General features: G+C 39.4%; 1 protein-coding gene across 4 annotated transcripts in view; it reads right to left on the bottom strand.

Moving 5' to 3' along the window:
- Positions 1–19,338, bottom strand: part of ANO4 (anoctamin 4) — a 448,648-nt gene that overhangs the window by 11,976 nt on the left and 417,334 nt on the right. For all 4 annotated transcript variants that reach the window (XM_056116873.1, XM_056116883.1, XM_056116889.1 and 1 more), the window contains 5 exons: positions 19,112–19,209; positions 16,536–16,678; positions 10,561–10,713; positions 9,398–9,545; positions 5,990–6,109 (listed from right to left, as the gene is read on the bottom strand). In XM_056116873.1, the coding sequence (XP_055972848.1) occupies positions 5,990–6,109; positions 9,398–9,545; positions 10,561–10,713; positions 16,536–16,678; positions 19,112–19,209 (662 nt within the window). The remainder of the gene's footprint in view (positions 1–5,989; positions 6,110–9,397; positions 9,546–10,560; positions 10,714–16,535; positions 16,679–19,111; positions 19,210–19,338) is intronic.

Genomic DNA, 19,338 nt, shown 5'->3' with positions numbered 1-19,338 from the left:
GTCTGGGCACTCCTTTAACTTTTGTAGGACATATCTGGTCAAGATCCAAGAATTATGTTTTTCCCATGCAATTATAGACAACAAATTTACTTCCTTTGTTCCTCCTTAGCAACATATATTTTAAATACAGTCCAAGTAAATATTAGGGAATACTGGCAATATGCTTTAATTATTCATGTGGTTTCTATTAGCTTTGAACACTCCATAAATTAAATTGTTTTGTATGTGGTATTTTGTGATTTCCTCTTTAATGATCATATGACATATTTTGAATTCATAATTATATTTTATTTCCTATATTTTATGTTTATGTAGTCTCATAACCAGATTACTGGTTACACTGATTACTATAACTTTATTCAATGCCTGTTGTACTTGTTACTCTTCTTCAACCTTCTCATTTCCATATAACATAATTTGTGCCCTCAAAATTCGGCCTAATCATAAGTCTTAATTTTTACGATCTTATTGGTCCACTCATGTTATCTAATTTTAATCTTTATAATTCTTTAGTAACATAATGAGCACTCCTAAGGCTACCCTATGACCTAGGTATTAAAATACAATCAGACCCTTGTATCTTCTCCTTTAAGTCCTTCTATGCTTCTTTGTCATAGTCTTTTGCTTTATCCTAAACTAATACTATAGTGTATATTCACACATATATTAATTTTTTATAAATACCAGACTTTATAAAACAGACTAAACTTTCTAGAAATGTTATTATACTGCATGTAGTTCTCTGAGACTTGTTTTTTTTTCCTCATAGATTGCACTATCAAGATTCACCCGTGCTATTGCAGGAAGCTAATTTTTCATTATTTCTGTGAACGAGGTCCATGTAGGACCAGATTGCTGTTGCTTTGAGTGCCATAGGTTTATATTTATACTCACAAATGTACCAGTTTTTCAGTTTTCTTTTAACATACCATATCTATGCAAGTTCGTGAAAAACAAAGTAAGAATCTATGCTGTTCAACAAATGCTCTTTACAGAAAAGGCGGCAATGCTACATACACTTCTTTAGGATCTGACTTTGGACACTGACCTTGAGAGTTTTCTTTTCTGGATGCCAAGCACTTTTTATGACTATTCCCTTGGTAACTCCTATATGCAAAGCATGCATACAACCCTTTGAGCTCTTTCTCCGTCCTTCTTTAAAAGCTCTTACAAATTTAGACTAGAGGTGATAAACTTGTCTGCTTTTTCCTTATCTGGATAATACATTAATTTTGGAAGAAAACTTTACTAGGTAGAGTAGTAGAGTATTCTTGGTTGGAAGGATTTTCTCCCTGCCTCAGTACTTTGAATATAGCGCACCATCCTTTCTGGTCTGCAGAGATTTTGCTGAAGATTCTTGTAGAAGGAAGTCTTGGCAAGTGGTAAGAAACGGAGAATCCCTTGCAATTTTCTTTTTATTCTCTTGTTGCTTTCAAGATTCTCTTCTCTAACACTTGACAATATTTATTGGAATAAAATTCCTTACATTAATTTTTAAGAACTATATGGGCTTCCTGGACATAGATATCTGTTTCCTTCCCCGTTATATAAGGTTTTTGTCCCTATAATGTTGTTTCACTTACTGTCTTCCAATAATAACCTAAATATCTCTGCTTTTTCTCATTCATTTCATTTCACTGCTGAGTTCTACTGCTTTGTCTTCAAGTTCACTGATCCTTCCACAAAATCTAATCCTATTGTATCTTTTTTTTCCAGTTACAGTTTCACATTCTTTAGATGTGTAATATCTATTCATTGCTTTCTTATACTTTTTTCTTTGTTGAAATTATTACTTTGTTCAGATTGTTCTCCTGAGCTCCCCTGAAAATATTATTCTGAGTATGTTCTTCGGAAAATATTTATGGCTACTTTGTACTCTATATCAGGTGAGTCATTTATCTCTGCTCATTAAGTCTTTCATTAGGTTTTATTTTAAAGTAAATTAAATTGTTTCTTAATTTTCCTATACTCTTTAGCGACTTTATGCATCATATTAACTCCCCCCCCCCCCCACACACACTTTTCCAGACTTGCAGGAGTGACCTTATCTAGCAGGTACATTTTATCATTTAATCCCTGTCCTGTTCTTTACTTATCTCTCTAATTTCTGTGATGGTCTAAGCATCCTACTTTATTAGAAGTAGCTCTTAGTAACTGAAGCTGCCTTAAGACTAATGTCCAGAGGCAGAAGATCTCAATTGGTATACAGATTCAGGTTATCCAGAAGTTAATGCTAACACAGCAGCCTTAAAGTACCTCTTCTACGGGAAGACTAGGAGAAAGGCACATCTTTTGCATCCTTTTCAGTGAGGCTTAGGCTGTTAAGGATTGTGTTTTTGTTTGCCACCATAGAACTGAATCAGTACATATAAGGCTCCTGGCCCATAAGGCCAGGCTGCGAGGGATGTGTCCTTTGGACTCCAGTAACAAAAATGGTGGTACCAAACTTCAATACAAGCTCCTTTCTCAGACCAGGTCACCTGGGGTGAGACGGAGAATGAAAGCATGAAGAGGCAAACTTCCTTTCCTATTTCTGGAGCAGACTATAAGTAACCCTAACATATGTGTTTAATGAGAAGCCTGTCCCAAAGAGCACCAGCTAAGAAGGTAATTTAATACATCTGCTTTACAGGAAGAACGGGCTATGCGTTTCATCCTGTGGATCTATATTATGGGGTAACTGGCTAAGAACTTTATGTTCCTATTGATATTATTATTTTTAATTTTTAAAATGGAATCACCATGAGATACACAGTTAGGGGTGGTGGTTATGGGAAGGAAAATGTGAACATTGGTGATAGAAAATGCACACTGGTGAAGAGATGGGTGTTGGAACATTATATGACTGAAGGATGTTTTGTTTTGTTTTTGTTTTTCCTTTTGTAACAGATCTCTGAGTCTCACTAGACACTAGTACCAGATAATCAGATTTAATTCCCTGGGTGGTGGCTACAAAAACTGGAGCACAAACATAAGCTCCATCTCCCTTCCAGTAATATGGAGTTAGGGAGAGCAGAAAGAGCTATTACAAGCTGGAAAGACCTTTGGGGATTATTTCAGTAGGTTTTCAGATGTATGTTAAATTAGAACTTGTCTCTTGGCCTTTCAATAAGCACATGGACTTGTTTCACAGAAGGACTTGAGTTATTTGGTCAGCTGCTTCTGCCAAGTTCCTGGATTCTTTGCAGGAGTGACCTTTAAAGTACCTCATTTTACTTTAAAGTAAACTTTTTCTCAGTTCACTACTGCTTTGCAGTTCTTATGAATGCTAGTCCTATGCCCCTCCCTGAATTTCAAAGCCCGATATTTTGGGGGTTCAGATCTTAAGAAGCTGAGGTGCCATAGGTGGGGTTCAAGTATTTTGTTCTTCAAGAAATCAAGAATTGTGAGTTTTCTCCTGATTTTGGTTTGACAGATATCATCTCAGCCTCTTCTGTTTAGTGTACATTTTTCTTGCTTCATGGGTAAAAGATGCTCATCTATGAAACGTTCTCTTTCTGTTTGTATGTAGATGGAGACTTCTTCATATCCTTCTCACATCCCTACCTGGAATCTCAGCCTTCATTTGGTTTCGGCTTTAGTATATCAGATTTTCTTTCCAGGTCTCTTTCATTTGTTGTTCGAATTTAAAAAAAATTTGTTTTTAAAAGAATATGTACATGCTTAGATGTTTTCAGTAGGAGAATTAACTCCGCAATGTAAATAGTAACTCCATCTTTCTAAGAATGGCAATATAGTTTTCATTAAAATCTTAACCAATTTTCTTTAGGGAACTTTCATGTAATATAATTAACATATAAAGAATCCAATTCACATTAGCAATCTGGAATATTCTCATTTTACTATGGGGGACAAGCAGAAAGAATTGTGCAAAGAAAAAAGAGAAGAAAGGCTACATTTTATCTTATTTTCAAAGGTAGCTCATGTTTAAGCTCCAAACAACATTTGTTAATTTATTTTTTGAGCCATTTCACACTTGAAATTCTATAAGTCATTAACAATGTTTACTAAATAATTATAAGTATGAAACAGTGTAGAGGTGTGAATGGAACTTCTCCTGAAGAAAACACCATTGATACTGCCTGACAGTGATTTTTCCACCAGGCCTTAGTAGGAAGGGCAACCGGATTATAGTCAAATAATTTCCAATTCATAGTTGGAGAAATAGTATAGTGGTTAGGGCATTTGGCGTGCATGTAGCTGACAATCCCCTGCATCACATATAATCCCTCAAGTAATACCAGGAGTAATTCCTGAGTGCAGGGCCAGGAGTTACCCCTGAGCATTGACATATTTATTCCCCAGAGCACCACCCCCTTTGAAAAAAATCAAACAAACCAATTTCCAACTCTTGATTTACTTGTTCCATTTCCTGGGAGGGAAAATAGGATCTCTGACGAGAGCCTGACAGTCAGGGGGGCACTTGTGGGCGTTCAAATGGGGTGAAGAGGGTTTGTCATGGCACAAGAGTAGAGACACCTAGATGTCCTCATGTGCTCTTGCTCTTCTGCTTGTGCTTATATCTCTGGGCACTTTTAATGTCTCTATTCTCCTCATGGCATCTTCTATGTGTCACGTTCCACGTGGCAACCTCCACATGGCAAGCATATAGAATGGCATTGGTTCAGGTGGGCCACGGGGTCTGTTGTGCTCTAGATTTGAGCCAAGACTAAGTAGTCAAAGCTGAAGTTCGGTAGCTCCCATGCCTATGCCCGTCTCTGGGAAACAATGACAGGCAAAGAAAAGAGGAAGGGCTGAAGGGTAGTACAGAGGTTCAAGCAACTGTCTTGTGTGTGGCTGAGTCCAGCTGGATCCCTGTCACCACATGAAGCTGTGAGCATATCTGGAAGTAGCCCCTGAGCACAGAACTAACCCTGGCTAGCTGGGTCTAACCCTCACACTGCCTCCCATCAAAGAAAACCCATAAAGTGTTTATATGTCATATGAAAAAAAATGTTTCTTCGGTTTTCTTTTGGCCACATACAATGCTCAGGGATCACTCCTGGAGGTGCTGGGGAATCTCATATCGTACTGAGGATCAAACCGTGGTTGGCTGCATGCAAAGCAAGTGCCTTAAGCCCTGTACTATATCTCTTACCTTCAAAAGAAGAACAATTAACAGGTGTGCACAAATGATCCATTCACCATTTGGTGAAAAGGTTTCTATCATCTGTCATTTGGGACAGCTCTGGCTGTTTAGAAGCTTTACTCTTAAATAGAGAAAGAGTGTCTGGCATAGCACCAAAGCTCAAGAATTTCGCCTTCACTTTCTCTACAGAGACACACATTGAGAGGCAATTTTATTTTCCCTTGAGTGGGGATGAGTGCAAGTGTGTGCTGCAGAGGGACTAGGCCCCCAAAACAGCAGAGCCTTGGAATCCTATATCTAAGAGACCCACACAGATGCTCGGCATTTCACAAAATGTGGATTATATAGTGTGGGCAAACAGAACAACAAGGATGAGTGACCTCATCAGTTGCCCCTCAAGCACCTGGGGATTGTCATTCTGAGGCCCTGGATCATGGATATTCTCTACACCACTTATAATTTGATTTTTCCCCATATAACCTTTGCTCTCAGAGTTCTTTGTCCATATATTATTTAAGAACCACCCTCAGAAACTGTTTTAACTGGACTAGATGGCACCTTGGGAAAGAGAAACATTAACAAATTTTCCAGGGGATTTTTGTGTTATAGATTTATTATTGATTTTTGAGGGGGTCACATGCTCAGGGGATAGTCCCAATTCTGCCCCTGGGGGTCACTCCTCCTGGTGCTGAGGGTGGGGGAACCATATGCCAGGGACCAAACATGGGGCTCCTGCTTGCAAAGCTCATGCTCCAACCACTGAGCTACTGCTCTGGTCCATCCCCCCAGGGATTTTTATGTCTCAATCAAGGCTGAGACCATAAAAAACCACTTATAAAACCACTCAGTCTTCCCCCCATGGAAGACCAGTCCTGCTCAGGCTGAAGGGCCCAGGCTCACCTGCAGTATTTGAGGGGAATCCCCGAGAATTCGCTGCCATCAGACTCAGGTTCAGATCGGTTCTCAAAGTCAGAAATCCGGAACACAGACAAGCTGGCATTTACATAGCCCACCATGCACCTAGTAAAGAAAATGAATTCTAAGTTTAGCCCATTGGTCACCTTCTCTGCATCAACCCACTGAAGGCCCCATTTCCCAGAAGTTGTAAATGCTATCCATTGGCCCTCCCTGTTTTATCATACATCCGTGTTTCTTTTGGATATATATATATATATTTTTTTTTTGATTAGTCCCTTGTTTTATCTTTACTGATAAACTCCATTTCAGCCCCACAGCCCTTACCCCAAACTCAATTCTGTGGGCTAATTTCTATTTCTGTTGCCTTTAACCATTTGTTGCTACCTTACTGCATTATCTTTAAGTCCTACACATGACAGAGATCATTCTTTATCTTTCCATTTTCTCTGACTGACTTCACTTAGCTATGATTTCCTCTAGTTCCAAGCAGGTTGTGGCAAATTGCAAGAATGTGTCCTTTCTCACTGCCACATAGTATTCCATTGTGTATATACCACAACTTCTTGATCCATTCATCCATAGTTAGACATTTGTTACAGGGTGGGTGGAAAGGACCTTTGGTACATTGGTGGAGGGAAATGCTCACACTGGTGGTGGATATGATATTGGAAAAATGTATAAAATTATCATTAAGAGTATTATTAATCATAATACCTTAATTAAAAAAGTTAAAACTGGGGCTGGAGCAATAGCACAGCGGGTAGGGTGTTTGTCTTGCACACAGCCGACCTAGGTTCGATTCCCAGCATCTCATATGGTCTCCCGAGCACTGCCAGGAGTAATTCCTGAGTGCATGAGCCAAGAGTAACTCCTGAGCATTGCCGGTTGTGACCCAAAAAGAAAAAAAAAGTTAAAACTGTAAAATAAGATTGGGAAAAGGAAGTGTTAACTCACTTTTTAAGAAAATGATAAAAAATGTCTCCACCTTAATTTTGGTCCCCCCAAAGAAATACAGGCTTTATACCACCTATCTGGAAAAACTGAAATAGTCATTGGAATTAAAGCTTCATGCTAGATGAGTCAGACAATTTACTTGTAATGGCCTCAGAGGTTGCGAGATTTGGGGGGGAACATCTGTCTGAGCCTACACTGTATCCTCAAGTTACTCTGTCTTTCGGTTTAATCTCTTTTAATCTATTTCTTTTTTTTTTTTTTTTGGTTTGCATGTCCTGTCTGTCCTATCCTCCCATTTTTCATCGATTTGCTCGAGCGGGTTCAGTAACGTCTCCATTGTGAGACTTCTTGTTACTGTGTTTGGCATATTGAATACTCTCAGTAGCTTGCCAGGCTCTCCAAGAGGGGTAGAGGAATCGAACCTGGCTCAGCCAGGCTGGCTGTGCACAAGGCAAACGCCCTACCACTGTGCTATCGCTCTAGTCCCAATTTTTTTTAATTTTTAAAATATTTTTATTAGTGAAACACCATGAGGTACAGTTGTAGACTTACAAATTTTTGTGCTTGGGTTTCGATTATACAATGATCAAATACCCATCCCTTCACCAGTGCCCATTTTCCACCACCACGGGTCCCAGTATCCTTCCCCCTCATCCCCCCCCCCATCCCACCCTGCCTCTGTGGCAGGGCATTCCCTTTTGTTCTCTCTCTCCTTTTGGGTGTTGTGGTCTGCAAAAGAGGCATTGAGTGGCAGTCATGTTCGGTCCATAGTCTACTTTCAACATGCATCTCCCATCCTGGGAGGATCCTCCAAACACCCTTTATTTGGTGCTCCCTTCTCTATCTGAGCTGCCCTTTCCCCTAGAATGCCCGGCTGGCCTCTAAGCCATGGAGTAATCCTCCTGATACTGATCTCAGCTATTCTTGGGTATTAATTTCCTATTTTGTTACTTTATGTCCTCCAGATGAATGCGTTTTAATCTATTTCTTTTTTAAAAATCACCTTTTAGAGTAATGATCATAATACATGTCTAACTTCAAGGAGTGTTTTGTGAATGAAATGCAAAATAGATGTGAAAGTGGTTTGAACAAAGATTTGCTTTTTTTATTTGGTTATACAAGCAGAGAATATCAGCAAGAGTGACAGTCAGAAAGTAATGCATGCTAGTACAACTTGAGTCTTTCAATCTCATAGGGGATGCTATGCTCAATGAAAGTTTCTAGGTGATTAGTCCATAAGCCACAAAATTAATTACAATGAAAGATCTATAGAAGTCTCTTCAATTAGCTGGACTGTGAGTTTTATCATACTTGATCATACTTACATTAGAGTATTTATTGTAGATACATGATAAAATTGGACCAAGGTTGGGTATACATGATTTCAGTTCACTTGACTGGATGGTATTTTGCTACTTGGGGCTAACTGAACAACAGTGGCTACAGAGGAATAAATTATTGACTCGAGCTAGTAAACAAGAAAGTAAGGCTGCTATGTGAGAAGGCAGAAGTCCACATAGAATGAACAATCTTATGATTGCAAAACACCCTCCATTCCAACCTAGACATCTAAACCCCACAATTAGATGATGTTTATTAAGACGTCTGGCTTTTTTCCCAGGCACTAGAAATGGAATCCAGGGACCATGCTATAATATAGCCAAGGATTTATGTAACCAAAAATATACAGCTCCAGTTTTGGAACTATTAAAGTGACAACAGAATTGAGATCTGAGGGGTGGGGAGCTGGGTTAGTTCACCCAGTTTTAAGAACCAGGTTAATAGTTACAGAGTAATTTACATATTATACAAATGCTGGAGCGATAGCACAGTGGTAGGGCATTTTCCTTGTGCGCAGCCAGCCTGGCCGAGCCGGCTTCGATTCTTCTGCCCCTCTCAGAGAGCCGACAAGCTACTGAGAGTATCTCGCCCGCACAGCAAAGCCTAGCAAGCTCCCCATGACATATTCAATATGCCAAACACAGTAACAACAAGTCTCACAATGGAGATGTTACTGGGCCCGCTCGAGCAAATCGATGAACAATGGGAGGACAGTGACAGTGACAAATGCTAACTGATTGCCTAGTGGGCATGGGCACATTACACATATCCTCTGTAGAATGTGAAGTCTATCGGTGACACAAAGGGATTCAGATAATAGTTGTTATTTTATAAACTCAGAAATACATCATAATGATATACTATATCAGGCATCACTTTTTTTGCATTATGATACAACACATTTATGAATTCAAGGGGGCATAAGGCAGAATGGAGAAAATAAGCAGTTACTGCTCTCATTAGATTTAATCTAAGGTGTGTCTGACTTGGGCTTTCTTGAGGCTCATATAATAGTTCTTTCTCCAACACAGGCCTTCTTGTCCAAGACTTGTTCCCAAGTATTCCAGTGGCAAGAAAATAGAATAGCAAACTTACTTCTGCCCAGCTTCTCCTTGACCTGCGCATGGTCCATACTTATAAGCATACACCAAGCGAGGAATAAAGTCAGATGTTATTGCAATGACAAATGCATTTGTAATAACAGAAAGAATTCCGATGCCTTCGAGAATGCCATACCAAATTCCTATTCAAAGAGAAGGATTGTATTAATTACAGACACAATAGCAGAGGTAATAGAAATGAAAACGACTAGGAAAATGATGTTCGATAAACCTTTGTAAGAGCCCTTTCATCTTCCCAAATACACTTGGAGTAGGATTAAGTTGAAGGCCGTGAAGAGACTTCTGTGGCAGTGCCAATGCACATGACTTAAAAAATGGAATCACACATGAGTCAGAGAACTCTGAACAAAGATAAGAAACTAAAACACCATTTGATAAGACTGGAATAAGTAATGTCAAATTGCCATCAAATTGGATCCCACCCTCCCCACTCCCCCACCCCTGCTTCCCCCAGGGATAGGTCCTGGCTCCTACAATTCATCTTTAAGGGTCCAGGTCCGCACTCACTGACCCAGGCACTTACTTAATGTGAGAAAATGTAATGTTACCATAAGCCAATTCTTTCTCACACAGATTGGCTGAGATCCTGTCTGTTATTTTCACAGCATTGGATAAATGAACAAGATCCTCTCTGATCTCAGGCAGTGAGAAACTGCACTGAATTCAACTCAGCCTCTCTAGGCAAAGCCAGAGACCAGTTCTGCCTAGAACAACAGACTCGTGCTTCTGGATGTGACTGGGGCATACATCCGGGAAAGAGTAAAATAAATGTTAAACAAGTGAAAGATACGTATTAATAGATGGAATAAGTTATAATCAATTTTTTAGAAGTTTAAATTTTATGCTACATATAATTAAATTGAGAATCTATTAAACAAAAATTCTCTAGCACCAGAAATGATAACTTTCCTAATAAGTAATCTGGCTTTTTTTGCCTTATATTTAAAGTGAATATAATCATTCTTTTCCAAATATTGGTTGAGTTATGTGGAAACTATTAGTGAAAATACAAAACTTCTGGATACTCTTATTATAGCCACCAAATCTCTCTCTCTCTCTCTCTCTCTCTTTCTCTCTCTCTCTCACACACACACACACGCACAGCTATTTTTTTAACATCCAAATCATCTAACTTACCTATGTCTTTGGCCCTTGAAGCTAAAGGTCGTCTCCACTGTGTGACAAATTTGTAAGCATCAAGTCGAATTTCAATTATGTTATTCAGTAAGGCCAGAAGTGGTGCTAAGGGAAAAGCTGCCACAAAGATAGTTGTGAATCCAAATTGAAGAACTGGAGAAGACAAAGGATAAAGAAAAAGAGTACTAGGTTGCCATTATTATTTTTAAAAGGTTAATCACCTGATTGCACCATTTTCTTAACTCTCATATCTCCACTCCAGAACAGAGGGGATAGTTCTACCAGAGAAACTACCAGGACACTGGCAAAGAAGGACCCCACAGGGAGAGCTCTAGTGACTTGCAGGGAGTAGTGATAACACCAAGGTCTAGATCTTGTTTCCTAACTGCCATTTTAGGGGAGAGTGGAGAAACAACGCTTCACATTTATGAGGGTCTAAGTCAATCATTAGCACCCCCATAAAACAGATACACCCTATTGTCTAATAAAAACAACCAGGACTACTTGGAGAAATGTGTTTCCAGAGTGACAGTGGAAAAACACATGATGGTCCTGGAATATTTTAAAATGCCAGAAAGTTAGGATGCACTCAAAAAATGATGGAAAGACTGAAGGATGGCTCAATGCCAAGAGCTGGAACATGTATAACAAAATAATGATCATATTAATTACCAAACAAAAAAGACAGGCTTCCATTGCTATGTGAAATCACAATATTCCTGTTCAGTATATGAGGTGAATGATCAATCTCTGGTTCTGGGACACTAGATTAATTTTCATATTATGTAACAATGTTCCCACTATTATTTTATTGCACAGAACCATAAAGTTACTACAATTAAGTTATATATTAAGTAAGCATTAGATAAGTAAATATGTACTTATATTTGCTTTATCTTCAATAATGTCAGCATTATAGAAGAAATAATCATTTAGATACGATGTAGAAATAAGAGGAATTTCCAGACAAAAGCTAATGGATTTTGCTACCATCAGACTTACCCGATAAAAAATGTTGAAAAGACTTTTTTTATATGAAGAAAAAAAAACCTTAATTAAGGTGATAAACACAATCAGAAAGACTAGAGCTCAGAGGATAACAATACATCCAGTAACAGATAAAAGAGCAGACACTACTATTCTCATTCCACTACAATATATTTTTAGCCAAAATATTTAGTAAAAAACAGTGATAGACATTCTCTAATGATCAAGAAGTCAACCCACGATGAAGCTATAAGTCATAAATAAACACATCTCAAAATAACCATTGGCATTCACAAAGTTAAAAAGATCCATAAACCACCACTTACAGCAAAGGACAGATCATCCAAAGAATTAACCAGAATATAATTTCTTTAAATGAAGTAATGAATAAGATGAGCTTAAGAGGTATATACAGAAACTTTCATCCCAGAATAAATGACTAGTCAGTCTCAACTGTACCTGAAACAGTTTCAGGAATAGCTCACATGTTGGGAACAAAATAAGTCTTAATAAATATGTAAAGACCAAAATCATTATCAAGTACCTTTTCTAATAGCAGTGGAATAGGACTAGTAATCAACAAAAACAAAATGAGAAAACCTTAAACACGAGTAGACTACATAATAATATCCTTCTGAATAACTCAGGTCAAGAGGGAAATTAATATATCACAGAGAGTAACAAAAAAAGGGACAGGCTATCCGATCAAATCTTAAGTGAAACATCAAATCTTAAGAGGAAAGGTAATAGCAATGGAGGCCCACGTTAAATAGAGTTGTACAACTTTTCAATACTGAACCAGGACTAGAAATCCTGAACAGATCCATTATAAGAATGAATATCAAAACAGTGATCAAAACAACTCCCTAAGAACAAAAGTTAGAACAAGACAGCTTCATTAATGAATTCTAAAGCATTTTCAAAGAAGAAATATCCATCCTGATCAAATTATTCCAAGAAATATAAGAAAGTATAACACATCTAAACACATTCTAGAAAGTCATTAGAATTCTAATCCAAAACCTAAAATGGGCAGCACACACACACATACACACACACACACACAAAAAAAAAAAACCCAAACAAACAAAAAAGCTACAGATTACAGAAATACATAACATACAGATACACAAATCAACAAAAATACAGATGAAAATCACATGGTCATATTCATAGATGCTAAAAAAGTATCTGCTCAGATTGAACATCTATTAATAGTAAAACTGCCCAATAGACAATTTGAAATATAAATAACGTGTCTCAACAGAATAAAGGCTGTATGTGATAAGGCCACAACTAATACAATACTCATAAATGAAAAAAAAACACTTTCCCTCTAAAGTAGGACTTTACACTCCCATCACTACTTTCCAACACAATTTTGAAAGTAAAGCCTGAGCAATTAGGTATGGAAAAAACATAAACAGAAATAAAAATTGAGAAATAAGTAGAGCTTTCACAAACATACAACTATGAATAATATGTAAACTGGTGTTTCTGTGTGCCAATAAAACTTTATTTAAAAAAAAAGAGGTAAGGACTAAATTTGGCCTGTTTGCCAAAGTCTGTACAGATTGTTTAGATTTGTGTAAACATAAAAATTCACCAATTCACTGCAGTTTATATACTTTTCTCACTCTTATGGAAAACTTAAACAAAATTCACAAAGCAAGAAAGTCAATGAGAAAATAACAAAACAGTAACATAGAAGGTAATTAGAATTCAGTAGTTTGCTTGTGGTACTTGTGAGATTTTCTTGCTGTAAAGTTATTGCAGTATTTGAAACACTGCCAAGTCTCGCCACATAAAGGCTTTTCAAGCACTCAGTATACTAACAATATTGTTTATTTCTTTCTTTATGGGAGAAGAGACCATTAAGATACCTCAAAGTGGTCTATTCTCTTATTAATAAATTCCTTTTATTAAGTTTTATTATTAATGCTCAAATCCATTTCTTCAAGTTATATTATTCTGACATTCATAACTGAGACACTAAAAACATTAGTAGACAGGACATTGGCAATCTAATAAACATTAAAAATCTACTAACTGTATAACTCTTAATTTTCAGATTTGCCTAAAAAATAGAATACTTCCTTTGAAAGCTATTCATATTACCTATCCCTACAGATATTTATGCCACGAAGTTACAGAGCCAAAATAGAAAAGACCCAAAGCCACTCAGTATATCTATGATGGGCTTTTATTATCCCTTTTCTCCAGGGAGATAGGAAAAGGAAGAGAATATACACATGGTATCAAAAATATACACATGATTGTTCTTGTTTACTTATTTTTTAATTTTTTGGTGGGGATGGGCCACAGCAGGCTGTGCTCAGAGCTTATGCTGGACTCCGTGCTCATGGATCATTCCTGGTGGTGCTCAAGAGACCATATGGGAAGCCAGGGATCAAACCCAGGTTTGCCATGTGCAAGGCCCTACTCACTGTACTGTCTCTCTGGCAGTGACGAGGACATTGTTTTAAGGTTTCTCCATGCACGAACTCATTTAATCAAAACAAAACCTTTATGAATAGTAGGTCTTATTGTCTCCATTTTAGGGTTCAAAGATTTGATAAAGAGAGGTTAATTAATTGAGCAGATTTACACAATGGATTAAGTGACAGGGCTGGAATTTGAACTCTGTTCCTGTTCTGGAATGCAAGATTAAGTTTGGGTCTGGTTACAGGGAACTATGATTCCTTGAATGCAAGGGTAGGACCACAAAAACAGCCCTAATTTCCTGCTACTGCCCGCTAAGAAAAAAATGATCCCCCTCTGTAGGATAATACTGTTTGGTCCTTCCTGCATAGCCTCAGGTGGTTTAGGTTTATTGGGTTGCTCCCATAACAGTGATCCCATTCCTTTGTGTTTATTTGTAACTTCTCTCTTTGTGCTCTGTTGACTTGTAAATATTGTTTGTCTCCTCTCCCTAAATCCTTTGCATAGTTTATTCAGAGCAATGTCCTTTTTGTATGGACACAAGAAGACAGTATATGCTATGCTTTTGTAACACAACTGTCAGTGATATTTTCCTCCTGGGCATCTGTTCTCTCACCTAAGCCTCAGTTTCCCTTACTTACTAGTGCCACCCAAATCAGAGTCCCAATGAGGGATTGGATGAAACCAGGACACACGGTAAGCTATGTGCTACCCTGGCATCGAGATGCGCCTGGCAAAAGTGCCTAATGCTTAACTATAAGTTAAAAGCTTGGTCAAGGACAAATGCTGTCATGATTCAAAAAGTAATAACTAGATTCGGACCCTGCTAGGGTTAGGAAAGATTAATCTGGAAGAGCTCTGTAGTCTGAGTCTGTGGCAAGATGTTCCCAGGAGAGCTTCCCTACAAGCCTCAATGTATCTCTTACTGTGTCCATACAAAAATAATTAGTATTAAGATGTTGATTTAAGAGGTATTTTTGCCCTTGGGCAGTCAGGAAGGGCTTTGGAATACTCTAGGTGGTGTTTCCTTTGAACCTGGTAGGCCCTCAGGAATGGCTTTCTTATGTTTATTTTGCTCCCAGACTGGGTATAGCATGGGCCCAGAGTGCTGAGGAGTTGGAAAGACAAGAGAGTTGAAAAAAAAAAAAAGACAAGGGAGTTGGATGAGAGAGAGAGCAGGGTAGCATGATGGACTGTGAAGAGGCTAGCAAGGGGGACAGAAGTACGTCGAAGAATAGAAGCAGGCACGTGGAGAGAGAGAGCCCAGGCTGCGAGCTGGAGCATGGAGAGATGAGCGGGAGAGACAGGAGACCGGAATAAGGAGCAGTGTGAGACCAGAGTAGGAGGCTCAGGGAGACTGGGGCAGCACGTGGGGAGAATGGAATAAACGGCATCTGATCAATCAACTGGCTTGGCCCTCGTTTCATCCACCTTCTGCTCTGGGACCTGGGCTGCCCCAGCTGGATGAGTGGCTCGGGCCCACCCCGAATGCAGGTGGCTAGGGAAAGAGCCATCAGCCTGGCTGCCCCCTCGAGATTTTATACACCCCTCTCTACTGGTTCATGATTCCCCCTCAACTGATTCACATTACAGCATCTATGATGTTTTATTGTACTGACTTCTCCCCCCACCGCCTGGGCCCTGCCCTGCCTCACCAAGGACTCTGGAACTGGGCCTTGTTCCCTCTTAAGTGCCAAGTGGAGTTTCTGCCAGCATAGAACATGATTCAACATACATCTGCTGAGGAAGTGAATCAATCATCGCAGGAGTATTAATGCCACGATAAAGGAGTGCATCAATCACATCAGGAGTGAAAATGTCTCCTCTGAGTCACCAAATTTTCCCACTTGTTTGGTTTCCTGGTGATTTCTCACCAGGGATAGGGCACAATGTCAGGAATAGTTATTGCCATTATCAGTCTAAATAAACAGCACTAACGATATAGCTTTAGCTTATTACTAGTGTTACTATTCTTATCTTTTTAAAATTAAGACCATGATTTGTAAAGTTATTTATAGTTTAATTTTAGGCATACAATGTTCCAGCACCAGTCTTAGCACCAGTATCAGCTTCCCTACACTAGTGCCCCAGGTTTCTCTACCCCCATATCCCCCGCATTTATGAATTAAGCTTGTTTCTATTTTTTTCCCAAATGGATCATACCTAACAGTGCTCAGAGCACCCAGGGACACTTTCAGCAGTACCTGGCCCATCCAGGTGATGTCTGCTTGTTCTTGAGAACTAGTAGGGTCACACCTTAAGTGCTGGGCGTGAGAAGTGGGCCCTCAGTGCCAGGACTGAATTCAGGACTTCACCCGTGCTAGGTTTGCATTTTATGACTAGGGTTCCCTCCCTGGATCAAGTGGGTCTTCTATGCATTTAGCACAAGAATCATGTCCTTACACACACACACGCACACACACACACACACACACACTCACACACACATCCCAGCACACAATTAGTCTTGATGATAACAGGATCATGTATAGTTATGTGCATCTAGAATTTACATTTCTAATAGTATAAAGGAATTATTTTCATACTCATTTCTAAGTATTCGTCAAAGAGTCCGTAGGCATTCATTGGCTGAAGATTGTAGTCCTTTTCCCACTGTGGGAAACTTATTTTCCTTTCAGGTCCATGTTCTTGTCGTACTTTTCTTCTAGTCCACCAATTCTGAATTAACCTGAACAAGAAGATAAATTTATTTTATATATACACACATATATATGTGTGCATCTATGTGTGTATATATATGTATATATATGTATATACATATATATATATAAAACACATAACTTTTCACAAGGCTAGAACACAAGAGAATAGTTAAAAAAAATTTTTTTTTTTGGAGAGCCTGCCAAGGAAGTGAAGCCCTGGATGAGGAAGATTGTAGCAATGGAGGAACTACTTTGAGGAACTGTGAACAGGTGACTGACAAGCTTCTTTGAACTAGTCATGAAACCATCTCATGTCAAACATTGCACAGAGGCCTGACAAAATCTCTGAACCAATCCCCACAGTGCAAAGGCAACACAGACATGTGTCCAGAGAAAGATTTAGTCTCTTAGGTATAAAGCCTGTGGGCATGTCCTCACAGTCAGCACGTTCTTACTAAAGGGCTAGAAGGTTTGTGAACTCAAAACCTGTGTTCTGTTTCCTCTCCCGGCACCAGAAGCCTTTCAGTGCCACTGCTGGCCTTCCACAGCACCCCTTGCTGAATACAGCATGCTAGGCAATGTTCCACACCTTATTATGTGGAGGGGGGTTGGGAAGATGGGGGTGGTTGGAACTGTGTGCTCTAGCGGAGAAGGTGGATGTTGAGTGTTATCTGGGAGTCTAATGTCAAAAAGCAGTGAAAGGAAATAATAAATAGGGTGTCTTATGACTACATAATTCTGTCCTTAAAATAAAATATAGCTCCCTTTATTTGTAGGACATCGTGGTAAATTATGGCTTACACCTTAAGTATATTATAATGCTGCCAATTTTCAAATACTATGTGTTATTCTCCAAGCCTGCTCAGTTCAGGATTGGGCCCCCTCCACCCAGATCTACATCTTCCAGTAGCTAGACAGCTACACCCACCAACTGCTGTGTAACCCCATCAAGGGCCAGGATCCAGAGACTATAAAACCAAGCTCCCAGAAGCACGTAGCTGCATTCATGACTGTGCGACCTCTTATTCTCTAGTTCTCACTCTCAGAGAACGCGGCAGGCTACTGAGAGTATCCTGCCCGCATATAAGCCTGACTGAAAACACCTGTAAAGGTGATTAGAGGCTGCCCCCAAAGTCTCCATCCCTCTCGGAGAGCCTGGCAAGCTACCGAGAGTATCCCGCCCGCATGGCAGAGCCTGGCAAGCTACCCGTGGTGTACTCAATATGCCAAAAACAGTAACAATGATGGTCCTCATTCCCCTGACCCTGAAAGAGCCCCCAACATGTCATCGGGCTACACTAGCACGTGATAAGGACGAATGGAGATGTTACTGACACCTGCTCGAGCAAATCGATGAACAACAGGGTGACAGTGATAGTGATTCTTAAAAAGTTCCACTGAAAACCTCAGTCATTTGGAGTATTTTTCAAAAAATATGAGAAATTGGAAACTCCAGGTGCTGGTATGCCAGGAGGTTGGAGAATGACTGAAAGGATGATTTCTCGAAGGCAACAAAGTTCCACTCAACGTCTGGGCTGCCTGGCCCTCTGAGTACCCCACAGAGTACCTCACAGTTCTCTAAGGCAACTCACAGTTCTCTGAGTTCCTGCTCACCTGGAACTCAGAGTCACAGATTTATGTCCCTGCAAAACTTAACTGACCAGAACTGGACAAACAGCAGAATTCAAGGCAATCTTCACAAAGACAGCACAGAGCTTTGTTTTTGTGACCCACATAGCTCTTTACCTTCCTGAGCTAATATTTCTTACTAGTGAGGGCATGCTGATTTATTAATACTCCTAGCTTCTTCCTGGAATATTTACTATTTTTAATTTTTATTAACTTTTTTATTTATTTTGCTTTTCGGGTGACATCCAGCAATGCACAGGGGTTACTCCTGGCTCATGCACTCAGGAATTACTCCTGACAGTGATCAGGGGGACCATATGGGATGCTGAGAATCAAACCCGGGTGGGCTGCGTGCAAGGCAAACACCCTATCCACGGTGCTATCGCTCCAGCCCTGAATCTTTAAACTTCGATAAGGAGAAAAGTTAAGTTTCTTTAATTTACAGTCTGCTTAATTTTTGTTTTAAAACCATTCCTGGTTGATTCTGTGACAAATAACTAAAGACTTGCGTTGTTGGAGCAGAGAGGGGCAAAGCAATTAAAAAAAATCAATGAAAACAGCTTCAAGCAAACATCTAGTTTTTAGAGGCCCACAGAGACTTCTTCAAAGAATATTTGCTTTTGTTCATGTGACTTGTAATTGAATCTTCCAAGAGAGCTAATGTTGATTATTATCACAATCTTCTTTGACTCTGGAAGCACTGAATACTTAACTCCAGGATTCGCTCTGGCTTACCTGTGAAGTCTGCATGGCTTATCTAACTTGCTACACCTAGGAAACCTAATAATTAGCCATGCTGCCCCTCAGCAATAGAGATCTAAGGTACTTACGGGTAGCCAAGTTCCATGAAATTATTCCAGGTCTGCTTTAGCACCATTATAATACCCATTTGCATACAGAGATCAATAAGGCATCCACTAGGGTGGCACTGCGAATTAAACACACACAGAAACCCAAGAATGAATGGAGAGGAACAAGGGCAGGTGGTTTCTAAACAGCACCAAGATGCTCTAAGCTTAAGGAATGGCAGGGGAAACCAGGAGTGATGGGAGGATAC

This window comes from Sorex fumeus, unplaced genomic scaffold (genome assembly GCF_029834395.1).
Source record: "Sorex fumeus unplaced genomic scaffold, SorFum_2.1 ptg000003l, whole genome shotgun sequence".
NCBI lineage: Eukaryota > Metazoa > Chordata > Mammalia > Eulipotyphla > Soricidae > Sorex > Sorex fumeus.
Note: the sequence above shows the minus strand (reverse complement) of the source record. Positions and strands in the feature narration are given on the sequence as shown.